The sequence below is a fragment of the Leopardus geoffroyi genome, chromosome D3 (assembly GCF_018350155.1).
Source record: "Leopardus geoffroyi isolate Oge1 chromosome D3, O.geoffroyi_Oge1_pat1.0, whole genome shotgun sequence".
NCBI lineage: Eukaryota > Metazoa > Chordata > Mammalia > Carnivora > Felidae > Leopardus > Leopardus geoffroyi.
The window spans coordinates 13,647,537-13,659,826 of NC_059339.1; the positions used below are offsets into that span (position 1 = coordinate 13,647,537).

Sequence of the window (12,290 nt, forward strand, 5' to 3'; positions counted from 1 at the left end):
GCACGTCGGTGGCTAAGGTCCATATTAACTACATCTCACTTGCTTCTGACGGTGACACAGGTCGGGTGCTGCTGCTGTGGCCGCTGCCACCGCATGAAACAGGAATGTTGGAGAGCACATTCATTACCCAGCTGTTAAGAGCATGCACACGTCTCTCCTGGACTGGGGTACCTGAGAGCCAGCCCTGCTCTGTGATTGAGTGACTGCCAGCCGCCTCCTCTCTGTAACCTTGACACACCAGGGCAGGGCCTCTGGGGCACAAGCCAAAAAATCCAAAAGGCAACGTCGGCCGCAACACATGGATGGGTTAATTTGTTTCATGTCCCCGTCGCCACTGAGCTCTCTTAGGGAAAAAAGAAAAAAAACAAAAAACAAAAAAACCCAAAACCTCCATTTACAGGGTTTAATATCCCAGCTGCTAGGAACCAGATTAGGCAGAAGGAAGAAAATGTGACGTCGATGCAGAGATCCATTTATACTCAGTTATGTTTGCCGAAAAACCAGTTTTTGATCTGCAGGTTATTCTTGCTGGCTTGGACCTCGAGCAACAAAATATCACACTTCCAGGTGGTATCTTTAAGGAAAGCTAATTAGGATTCTTGGCACCTTGTAGCACGAAACATTTTACAATTTTCTTCAAAGCAATTTGCCAACATTAGCTAATTAAAACGCCCAGCCTTCCGTTGAGGGACAATGGGAAGACAGCAGAATCTTCATTTCTCAGCATCTGCTGTAGGTTTAAAACTCCAAATTCCTGTTGCTTCCACTCGGTTGAGGTCCTTCTCTCTGAAGGTGGCCTTTCATGGTATTTAGCAACATTTCCGGGAGCACGGAGGAAAACATTCCAGCTTTTCTAGCACTTCATCTCTAAAATAAGAGACAACACTCAGAAAGGAGTTGGAGCAATGAAGGTGGTTCGGTGAGCCAGAGGTCAGCAACCTAAGGCCCGCAGGCTGAATCCGGCCCTCTACCTGTGTCTTTAAATAAAGTTTTATTGTAACACAGCCATGCACACTGGTGTATATACTGTCTATTGCAACAACAGAGTTTAAGCAGTTGCAACAGAGATCATACAACCTCCAAAGCTGAAAATATTTACTCTCTGGTCCTTTATGGAAGAAGCCATCTCTTCACATCTGCCAAACCACGATCATCCACCATGATGGTGCCTCTGTCCGTCCCCAGGTGTCTACACCATCAGTGGGACTTCCGTTGAAGTCCTCGACTCAGCACTCTCAGGCAAAACACAAGAACTAGCAAACCCACATAGGGAAGAAAACCTTGCACACACTTCCACAGTAGACTCAGGGGCAGGACTCAGCAGTGTCGTGCACATGTTGTCAGTAAAAGGTGGCTGAGGGCCCGAGAAAAAGCAGACTACCTTCATTTTAAGCCACTTCAGGCCTAACGCCACTGCATCATGGTTTGAGGGGCTGTGTGGAAGAAGAGACCACGCAGGGGCTGGGGCTGGATTCCACTCCTCCCATAACCTCGTTACAGTTATGAGCATCAGCCCCCTGATGAAGGCCTTTGAGTAAGTTTGACAGTAGAAAAATTGTTAGGTTTATTTGCTTATTTTGAGAGAGAAAGAGAAAGCATGAGAGGGGCAGGAGCAGAGACAGGGAGAGAGAGAATCTCAAGCAGGCTCTGCAGTGTCGGCACACGGAGCCTGACATGGGGCTGGAGCCGGTGAGATCATGACCTGAGCTGAAATCAAGAGCCGGATGCTTAACAGCCAGAGCCACCCAGGCGTCCCGAGCAAAGTTATCTTTTAAAAAGGGAACCTGAATTTACTTCTCAATGTAAAAGTGAGAATTTGGAAATGTCAAAACCCAACAGAGTCCTTCTCCCTCTTTATTTCATTTTCCTAAGAACGGCAGGATGGGTCCTCCCCCTGCAATTTATCCCAAACATTTCTCTCTCCCCAGTCCCTGCGACCCAGTGTGAAAATTCCGTGCTCCGAATTCATTCCCCTCTGCTGGGCACCCCCCTGGGGGAGGCCTCTCTCAAATGCAGGTGTTTGAGGAGGCACACGTGTGCGGGGCTCTCCAGCTCACCCAGGGGGAGCACAGCGGTCACCAGCAGGGTCAATTTCATCTGGGTCCTGAGGTGTCTGAGGGCAGGACCACTGTGACTTGTTGGTCTGGGGATGGCAGAGATGCTTCTAGAAGCCCCCTGACATTCCCCCCCCCTCCTCCGGCCTCGCTGGCACATTTGCCTTTATCCAACATATTGTCTATGCGGAGTAGCTTGAAGGGTCCTTATTCATCAGAACAGAGTTGTTTTAACAGGGCGTGCGGGAAAAACTCTGATGCTCGCCACACTCCCAGCACTGCCCTTGTTCTAAGGCCACTCTGCAAATCGGTCCCTTGAGGAATGAGCCGGTGACGGTGGAGCCGGGGGCAGCCAGCAGCGAACACAAGTGCCCCTGCACCATCACTTCGGAGTAAGGTAGAAGACGATGCACGTGGCCCACAAACCCATAAAGTACCATTTTTTTAGGATCAGGAATTTGCAGGGTAGAATGGAGGAGACTCCAATGGACATCTAAGGTAGAAAGGGCACCGACGTGAGGAAACCACAGACTCCACGCTTTTAGCTCAGTCCAAAACCCTCATTTCACATTCTGAGTCCACTCAGCCACACTGCCCGCTAGAAGCTTCTGAAGGCAAAAGGACTTCGTCGAAAGCCCTTTCACTAGCCTGAAAGCCACAGAATCATAACAGCTCAGGGCTGGGAGATGGAAAAGATTATTTGTTGAACATAGTGTGTGCAAGAAAGTTGACATACATGGTCGATATAATCCACCCACCCCCCCCCAAAAAAAAACCTATACGGAGAGCATTATGTCTCTTTTGCAGGGAAGGAAATCAAGCTTCAGAGTGACTAAATATTCATGTAAAATGATGCTACTATGTTATAAAATGCAACCCGATTTCAAATGGTATTTTTTTTTTTTTTTAGTTTAGTTTCTTTTATTTTTGATTTTTTTTTTTTCAACGTTTATTTATTTTTGGGACAGAGAGAGACAGAGCATGAACGGGGGAGGGGCAGAGAGAGAGAGGGAGACACAGAATCGGAAACAGGCTCCAGGCTCTGAGCCATCAGCCCAGAGCCTGATGCGGGGCTCGAACTCACGGACCGCGAGATCGTGACCTGGCTGAAGTCGGACGCTTAACCGACTGCGCCACCCAGGCGCCCCTAGTTTCTTTTATTTTTGAGACAGAGAGAGAGAGAGACAGTGAGTGAGTGTACAAGTAGGGGTAGGAGCAGAAAGGAGGAGACCAAGGACCCAAAGAAGGCTCTACGTTGCCAGTGTCGATCCCAACATGGGGCTCGAACGCACAAACTGTGAGATCATGATCTGAGCTGAAGTCGGACACTTAACCAACAGAGCCACCTAGGCGCCCCTCAAGTGGTATTCTTAGTGTGTTCTGAGTTGTGCCAACATCCCCCAAATCCACTTGAGAGTATCGTCATCACCCTAAAAGAAACCCCCTACCCCTTAGCAGTCCCTCTTCATCTTTCCCCTTCCCCTCAGCCCCTGGCAACCATGAAGAATCTACCTTTGATCAGAGCTACAGGTTTGCTTACTCTGGACATCTCATATAAACGGAGGTGTACAACATGTGGCCTTTTTGTGGCTGGCTACTTTCCCTTAGCATCATCCATATTTTTCCAGGTTCATCCACATTGTAGCAGATGTCAGTGCTTTGTTCCTTTTGGGGGCTGACTAGTATTCCGTTTAGGATGTACCACATTTTGTTTATCCATTTATCTACTGACGGGCACTCAGGCGGCTTCCACTTCCTGGCTGTTGCGAGTGGTGTTGATGTGAATATTCGTGTACAAACTTTTCTGCACATTTTTTGAGAAGTCACATTTTTATACTCCTTTTATTAAAGGGTGAAATAAATTAGAAACACATGCTCTTGGGGCACCTGGGTGGCTCGATTGGTGAAGCACCCGACTCTTGGGTTTCAGCTCAGCTCACGATCTCATGGTGAGTTTGAGACCCACGTTGGGCTCCATGCTGACATGCACATGCAGAGCCTGCTTGAGATTCTCTCTCTCTCCCTCTCTCTGCCCCTCCCCTGCTGCTCTCTCTCTCAAAATAAATAAATAAACAAAAAACACGTATTCTCGCATTGAACAACATCATAAATACTTATTGAAATAACTGCAGCATTTAGGACGGAAGCAGCAGCTAGGTGTGGTGAAAAGAAGGTGGGTCACGAGTTAGGATGCAGAAGTTTGTTTTTTGTTTTTTTTTTCATTCATTCAATAAGTACTTATTAAAATAGAGTATAAGACATTATACTAGGTACTGATGATTTCACATCCTGGCTGTTCTATCATTCATTAAAAAAAAAAAAAATCAGGTTGTTGCCCATGCTGTTCTAGAAAACAGACCAAGGTCAGTTTTTGGTTTTTTTTTTAATTTTTTTTTAACGTTTATTTTTATTCTTTGAGAGACAGAGAGAGACAGAGAGAGACAAAGAGGGAGACACAGAATCTGAAGCAGGCTCCAGGCTCTGAGCTGTCAGCACACAGCCCTCAAAGGTCAGTTCTTTATTTTCACAGGGCCTCATTGTTCTCATCAGCAAAGTGGGCACAGTCTACCCCGGAAGAGCTGGCAGCAAGTAGCAGGTATAATGACACACCTGGATGGATTCTGGAGCATTGGAGACCCGACAAACACAATAATAACGTTACCCGTCGGGCACAACAAATGCCTCCTACTCACCTCCCTTCCCTCACCTGTGGCACAGTACTTCCTAGTTGATGACGTTTTTCATGCCCCAGGTAGCGCCCATGGAACAAGAACCACCCAGGCTTCCTTGCCTTGTAGAAAACAGATTTTGTTTAGTAAAGGGTTTCATATTTAAACACTACCCCCAAAGGTGGGAAGAGCTTCAAAGCAACAGGAGTAGGCCCGAATGGAAAGAGTTGGCCGGTAGTCCTTGACAATGTGCTCTAAGTGCGATCTTCCTGTTCCTGGCGCCGCACTTTCCCACCTCTGCCAGCAGATGGCGACATGTCCTGCAAGGTTGTGTTGTGACTTTAGGCCATGAAATGACAGGGCAGAGGACACGCTTAGGTATGCTGCCTGGAGATTTGAGCACCTCCCCAGCCACTATGCAGAGGTCTGAGCACAGCCGAACACATTGGTGGGGGAGAAAAAGCATGTGGAACAATGAAGTGTTTATAAAGGCTACAGGAGGGGCACCTGAGTGGCTCAGGTGGTTAAGTGCCAACTTTGGCTGAGGCTGTGATCTCACAGTTCGTGAGTTCAAGCCCCTCATGTGGCTCTGTGCTGACAGCCTGGAGCCTGCTTCAGATCCCGTGTGTCCCTCTCTCTCTCTGTCCCTACCATGCTCATGCTCTCTCTCTCAAAAATAAAAAATAAATGTTTAAAAAAAATTTTTTTTAAAAAAAGGTTATAAGATGGGACAAAATGACTATGGTCTAACTGCAGCTATCCACCAGTGAGGGAGGCGGAATCATTTAAAACAAATGCCTTAATGCAAGTTAGAATCAAATAATTATCCCCTTATGTGACATCCATTCCAAGGAGTATGATCACACATTAAAAAGCAAATGGTATTAGACAGGACACCAAAAACAAAGTACAAAAGTAACAAAGTAACAAAAGTTAAATTGAACTTCATCAAAATCAAACCTTTATGCTTCCAAGAACACCATCAAGAAAGTGAAATGACAAGCCACAGAATGAGAAAAGTATTTGCAAATCATGTATCTGATAAGGGACTGACATCAAAACTGTATGTAAAGAACTCCATCAACTCAACACTAAAAAGACAACCCAACTTAAAAATGGGAGGATGAGGACAGGCCTCTCTCCAAAGAGGACATACAAATGTACAACATCATTGGCCACCAGGGGATATGCCAGTCAAAACCACAGCGGGATTCCACGTTACAAACACAGGATGGCCATAATCAGTAAGATGGACAATACCGAATGCTGGAGAGGATGTGGAGACACGGAAATCCTCGTACACTGCAAGTGGGAACGCAAAATGGTACAACTCTCTTGGAAAACAATCTGGTAGTTTCTCAAAAGGTGAAACGCAGAGCTCCCAAATGACCTGGAAATTCCAGTCATCGGGATACACCCAAGGGAACTGAAGACATATGTCCACACGAAGCTTACACATGAATGTTCATAGCAGCATTACTCCTGAGGGCCAAAAAGTGGAGACCACCCACGTGTCCATCAACTGAAGAGTGCACAAACAAATGTGCATATGTTTTCTACACAAAAGAACATTATCTAGCTATAGTAAAGAAGTTGATGCATGCTACAACACGGGTAAACTGAAAATATGCTGAGTGAGAGAAGCTAGTTACAAAAGACCACATATTGCATGATTCTATTTATATGGAACCTCTAAAATGGGTCAATCCATAGAGGCAGAAACTAGATGAATTGTTGCCAGACACTGGGGGGAGAAAGAATGGGGAGTGACTACTAATAGGCATGGGGTTTCTTTGGGGGGGGGGGGGTCACAAAAGTGTCTAAAATGAACTGTGATGGGGCGCCTGGGTGGCTCAGTCGGTTAAGCGTCCGACTTTGGCTCAGGTCATGATCTCGCGGTATGTGAGTTCAAGCCCCGCGTCGGGCTCTGTGCTGACTGCTCAGAGCCTGGAGCCTGTTTCAGATTCTGTGCCTCCCTCTCTCTCTGACCCTCCCCCGTTCATGCTCTGTCTCTCTCTGTCTCAAAAATAAATAAATGTTAAAAAAAAAAATTAAAAAAAAAAAAAAAGAACTGTGATGGGTGCATATCTGTGAATATAATAAAATCATTGAACTGTATATACACTTTAAAGGGGTGGATTGTATGGTAAGTGAGTATACCCTGATAACATTGTTACAAAAAAAATAATGACATGGTAGACTAAGATAGAAAACCACTTCCATTACGCTGATAAATGAAAAAACAAAAATAGTTACAGGGCTGCTGGGTTGTACAACCCAGGGGTGGGGGTGGGGGGCAACATTCTCTTTGTTACCATGGGAATAGTGCCCCCCCAGGAGTTGTGAAATGAAACGTGGGGCCCCACCCATCTTCACGGATCCTGGCTATCTACTCCACAGCCAGCCCGGCACGCACACCACTTCCTGTGCTTGGTGATCTCCCAACTCCTACTTTAAAGCCCCACTCGAGGGCCTTCATTTGGTTACAAAATGATAAAACAGGATCCAAATTTTCTTTTTTGTGAAATATATTAATATATAAGTGTGTGTATATGAAAATAGACACAAACCCAGAGTGGTTATCTACAGATAAAAGAATCATGAGAGCTTTTAATCTTTTTCATACTGCCCTAATTTTCTATAATGCAGTGTATTATTTTGTAATTAGAAAAAATTACAAATATTAGGGGAAAAAAGTACGTATGTATAAACATGTCATTTTACTCTCTAAGTCTGCCCTCTCAGCCTCACCCACACAGCAATACTTCCTCTATCCTCACATTTATGATCCCATATGGCAGGTAGTGACATAACTGCCTATCTCTCACAACACACCACATTTTCTGGAAGCAGAGACCATTTCTAATTCATCGTTCTGTCCAACATCCAAATATGCCTGGTTTTGGTATGCTCACTACACATAGTATAGATCTAAGTATCAGTCAGTATGCTCTGTCAAAAGCCTGTACAAAAATTTCATTTTAGACTCTGCATTGAGGAAATGCTTTGTGTTTATGTCATTAATACTTTGCATTAACATGAGGGATTATTTCTCCTTTTGCCCTTGCTGCCAGGAAACTCAATTGTGTCACCTGTATTGTTCAACTGCATGTCTGCATTCTATTTTAAAGTTGTTCTAGGGGCGCCTGGGTGGCTCAGTCGGTTGAGCGTTCGACTTCGGCTCAGGTCATGATCTCGCGGTCTGTGAGTTCGAGCCCCGCGTCGGGCTCTGTGCTGATGGCTCAGAGCCTGCAGCCTGCTTCGGATTCTGTGTCTCCCTCTCTCTCTGACCCTCCCCCGCTCATGCTCTGTCTCTCTCTCTCTCTGTCAAAAATAAATAAAACATTTTAAAAAATTAAAAGTAAATAAATAAATAAAGTTGTTCTAGGGGCGCCTGGGTGGCTCAGTCGGTTGGGCGTCCGACTTCTGCTCGGGTCATGGTCTCGCAGTCTGTGAGTTCGAGCCCCACGTTGGGCTCTAGGCTGACAGCTCGGAGCCTGGAGCCTGCTTCATATTCTGGGCCTCCCTCTCTCTCTCTCTGCCCTCTCCCGCTCATGCTGTCTCTCTCTGTCTCTCAAAAATAAACACTAAAAAAAGAAAAAAAAAAGTTGTTCTAATTTTATTTCTATTTTACTAATCAGTATTATATATAAACATGTATTTTCTCAAATCCTTTTAGAAAATAATCAAGCTATACAGGTGTAGGTCTGTGAATGGAGTAGGAATAAACACGTGGTGCCTGTGCCGTTCGAGCATAAAAATGCAAGTGACACTTTATTGTAAGGGTAAATCAATACCTAAGGATGCTCAGGTACCACATTCCCCAAACCAGAGGCTCGGGATCCACTCAATTTTACATTTCAGAAGGTCATCTTCCACTCCTGTGTGCTCCCCAGCATCCAGCCCAGAGCTAGGCACACAGCAGGCGTCGTTAAATACGTGCAGAATGAATGGCTGCACCCATTCAAGGGGTGACAGGTTTAACCCAGGCCTTCTCCACTCGGCACCAGAGGCTCCGGGGGCCGGCTAACCGTCTGTGGAGGGGGGCTGTCCTGTGCGCCGTAGGACGTCGAACAGCCTTCCTGGCCTCTAGGAGATGCCAGTAGTGACTCCACATACACACTGGTGACCATCAAAAACGTCCGCAGACACTGGCAATGTCTCCTAGGGCGTAAAATCCCCTTCTGGTTAGACACTGCTGGTTTCAACCAACCTCTGCAGGTCCTGGCAACCAGCGCCTACAATCCTAGAGGGCTGGGGCCAGAAGGCTCCTCGTGCATGACCGTGTGCCCCACTCACAGATGGACCAACAGGCCCAGAAGGGAGGAGACACGCGGAGCCAGAACGACTCCAGCGGTGCAGCCGTGTCTTCCCCTGCCTGTGCTGTCCTTTGGCTCAGGCTGCTGTCGGCAGGCTTGGCTTCTCCTGTGGTCCTTCACCTTGGCTCGCAGATGGCCACCTGCTTGCACCACTGGTGTCTCTCTCTTCTTGTAAGGACACCAGTGCTGTCAGATTACAACCCACCCTAACGGCCTCATTTTCACTCAGTCACCTCTTTGAAGGCCTCATCTCCTCCCAGGTACAAGGGCTTCGGACTTAGGCATATGAATTTGGTGGGGAGACACAACGCAGCCCATTACAAGGACTCTGCCTGGTGGATAGTAAGACACAGCCCTCTCACTAGTACGGAAAGGGTTAAGTTCCCCTTCTAGTACAGTCTTCAAAAGCCCTTTCCGGCAGGGACCAGCAGCAAAAAGGTGAAACATTTTGCTTAAATCAAGGATGATCCAATCCTGGGGCCAGAGTGCAAATGTGAGAGTGAATGCTAACCGGTCCTCCCCCGGCACCTGCCCCCTGCCTTTCGTGCTCAGAGCCCCGTGCGGTGTTTACTCCATCACAGGGGCTAAAACAAGAAAGGTCTGGGTTCAGTCTTGGTTGTTTAAAACAAGACAGTGTGTCCCTATGCAAAGTATTGAATCTTCGGGCTCGTTTCCTTAAAACGGGAATGAAAAGACCGACCTCCCTCCCTCATAGGAGTGGTTGTTAGGATTAAATAGGCCTCTAGCACCAGAAATGATCAGAAGAGGGTTACTGTTATCACCGTCTGCCAAGGTCGTGTGCTGCCCACTCAGCCTGCGCGCACCTTTTGGAGATCTCAAGCGTGCATGTGGCTGCAGCGTCCCACGGCGTGGCCTGAGGAAGCTCACCTGTGCGTCCAAGACTTCCTCTACAGAACGGGGAGAAAGAGCACCTGCCTCAGAAGACGGATGCAGAACGGGGCACTGGGAGCACTTCCAAGGCGCTGCCCTCTCCTGGGTAAGGACGGTTAAGAGACCTCTCTCCTTCTCCTCTCAGTGAATGGGGAGGAAAAAGAAAGTGGGTAGCATGGGCACCAGAGGCAGATCAGAGGCTGCTCTCCCGGGTGTCCGTGCACAAAATCAACAGCCCCGATGTGTCCTCAGCGGCAGCGGGCTCCCCGTCGACAGAAACCACTTCATTGTTTCAAGGAGAGGGAGACCACGCGGGCTCCAGGCCCTCGGTCACTTGACTAGCGGTGTGCTGGGACAGAAAACCTATGGAATTGGTGCCACCAAGTGGCACAGAGAGCAATTGTTGGGGTCTGTGCCACCAGCACCTCGTTCTCTCTTCTCCATCCCTCTTCCTTCCACCTCTCCATCCTCTCTCCCCCTCTGCCCTTGAAATGGCGCCCACGAGCATCATTTAACCAGGCGGCTGTCCTTGGGGGTCTGTGAAGGCTGCAGACGAGAGACAGGGCTTTGAGATCTCATCTGACTTAACTCCACAGTTCCTCCCTGCGCTAAATCAGGTCAATGAGCTTATTTGTGTCGAATAAATGAGCCCAGCCGACTGCTGAGCTGCTGCAAGACTATTTATCTCGGGCTTCCAAGTTGGCACTTAGCAGGCCACAGGCAAAGCAAGGACAGGCACACGTGTCAGGGACTGAGCTCCGAGGGCATCCCCGAATTCTGCCCGGTGCAGACCTCCCAGGAGAAATGGAGTCCAGCACACGAGGAGAGCGAGCACGGCGGATCCCAGCTTCAAACAGTGCCCGCCGGAAGGCTCCATGGAGCACATGGGAGTATCTTTAAAAGCAGAGGTCCCTCGTGCCCTCAGAAACCATCACACTGCCAGACACTTGTCAAAGCAGAGCTGGAGCTTCGGGGGACACTTGGTCTGCCCTGAGCTCAGATCATCCTTCCTCCACACCAGATGTCCAGTAAGACGATCCACACATCTTTCCCCAAACTTTTCGCATAGCTTCCCCTTCCTTTCTGCATCTGAATGGCCTGCGTATGAGCTCTGGCGGGCTCGTCCCCGTCCTTCTCTCAGCTCGCAAGGGGAAGCCTGGGTCAGGCTCCGTCCCCGGCAGGCTTCGTGCAGGTCCGCTCTGGACAAGCTGAACCGCCTACCACTTACTTGCACACAACAAAAAGCCACCGCATGGAAAGAGCCATCCTCGTGTGCAACTCTGAAAGGGCTTTCGAAGCCTCTAACCTGGCTTTATTTCAGAGGCCGATCATAGAAGCAAAAACATGCACTTTCCTAGTCTACAATTAGCTATAATTGCGTTACATCAATCTAACAGGGACTGTTTATTTTTAAATATTATCTACAGGATTCTACTTGATTGGCATACTAACGTAAAATAACATGTGTATGTACAAAATGCAGGCAAAACTTACATCGAAAATGACATGGTTATCTTTGGGGCCTAGGAGTCTAGTTTGGCACAATTTAATTTCAGTGTAGTTTCCTATACTGTAAGGTTTCTACTTTGTAATCACAAAAAGAAATGAAAGGAAAACCTTTTACCGAGGAACGACTACACAAGCCCTTCTTCGGAATTCCAAGATGCTCTGGGTAACTCAGGTTAAGCACACCTGAATAACTTAGCACCATACTCAGGCACAGCCGCGTATACAGCTCTGTGATTCCCTGCCAAAAGGCAGCTGTTTCTTATGATGGAAAACACAACAGCTGTTTTCACAGGTGCAGAGCAGCAATCCATGAGAAGCCGGTCCCAGCAGAGAAGAATACAGTGTCTATTTAACATTCGAGGAGGAAGAGGCAGAAAGCGGTGAGTCCCGGTTGAAATCTTCGCGAGACAAGGGGGAAGCCCTGCTTTCAGGAAAACGGGTCTTCGATGGCTGGTCTGCTTGCCCTGTGAGGATCAGAGCCCAGGATCCAGAGGCTGGGAGGCACGAGTTCCGGTCTTGCTTTCACACACGGCGGCATCTCTGGCTGGTCCCAAACAGAATTTCCCATCTGTGAGATACCTTAGCCATCACCCTCATTTCACCAATGAGGAAAGCAATGCCAGAAAACATTACTTTACTCCCGGTCTTTAATGCCTGCACGCTTGTCAATAAAATTAGGCAGCCACCCACGCACCTCATACCGCTGGTGTTCTACTTACACAGACCAGCGCCCTTAGTAACAGTGGGGTGTGGCCGACATCGTCTGAAACCCCAAATCTCACTGAGAGCCAACGCAACCATTTTTTTTTTTTTTTTTTTTTTTAAATTTTTTTTCAACGTTTATTTAT

At 47.6% G+C, this 12,290-nt stretch overlaps 1 protein-coding gene across 1 annotated transcript in view; it reads right to left on the minus strand.

Moving 5' to 3' along the window:
* Positions 1 to 389: 389 nt before the first annotated feature.
* Positions 390 to 12,290, minus strand: part of SPRING1 (SREBF pathway regulator in golgi 1) — a 33,250-nt gene continuing 21,349 nt past the window's right edge. Inside the window, exon 5 of the mRNA XM_045459635.1 lies at positions 390 to 867. Coding sequence (XP_045315591.1) covers positions 862 to 867 — 6 coding nt within the window. The 3' untranslated portion in view covers positions 390 to 861. The remainder of the gene's footprint in view (positions 868 to 12,290) is intronic.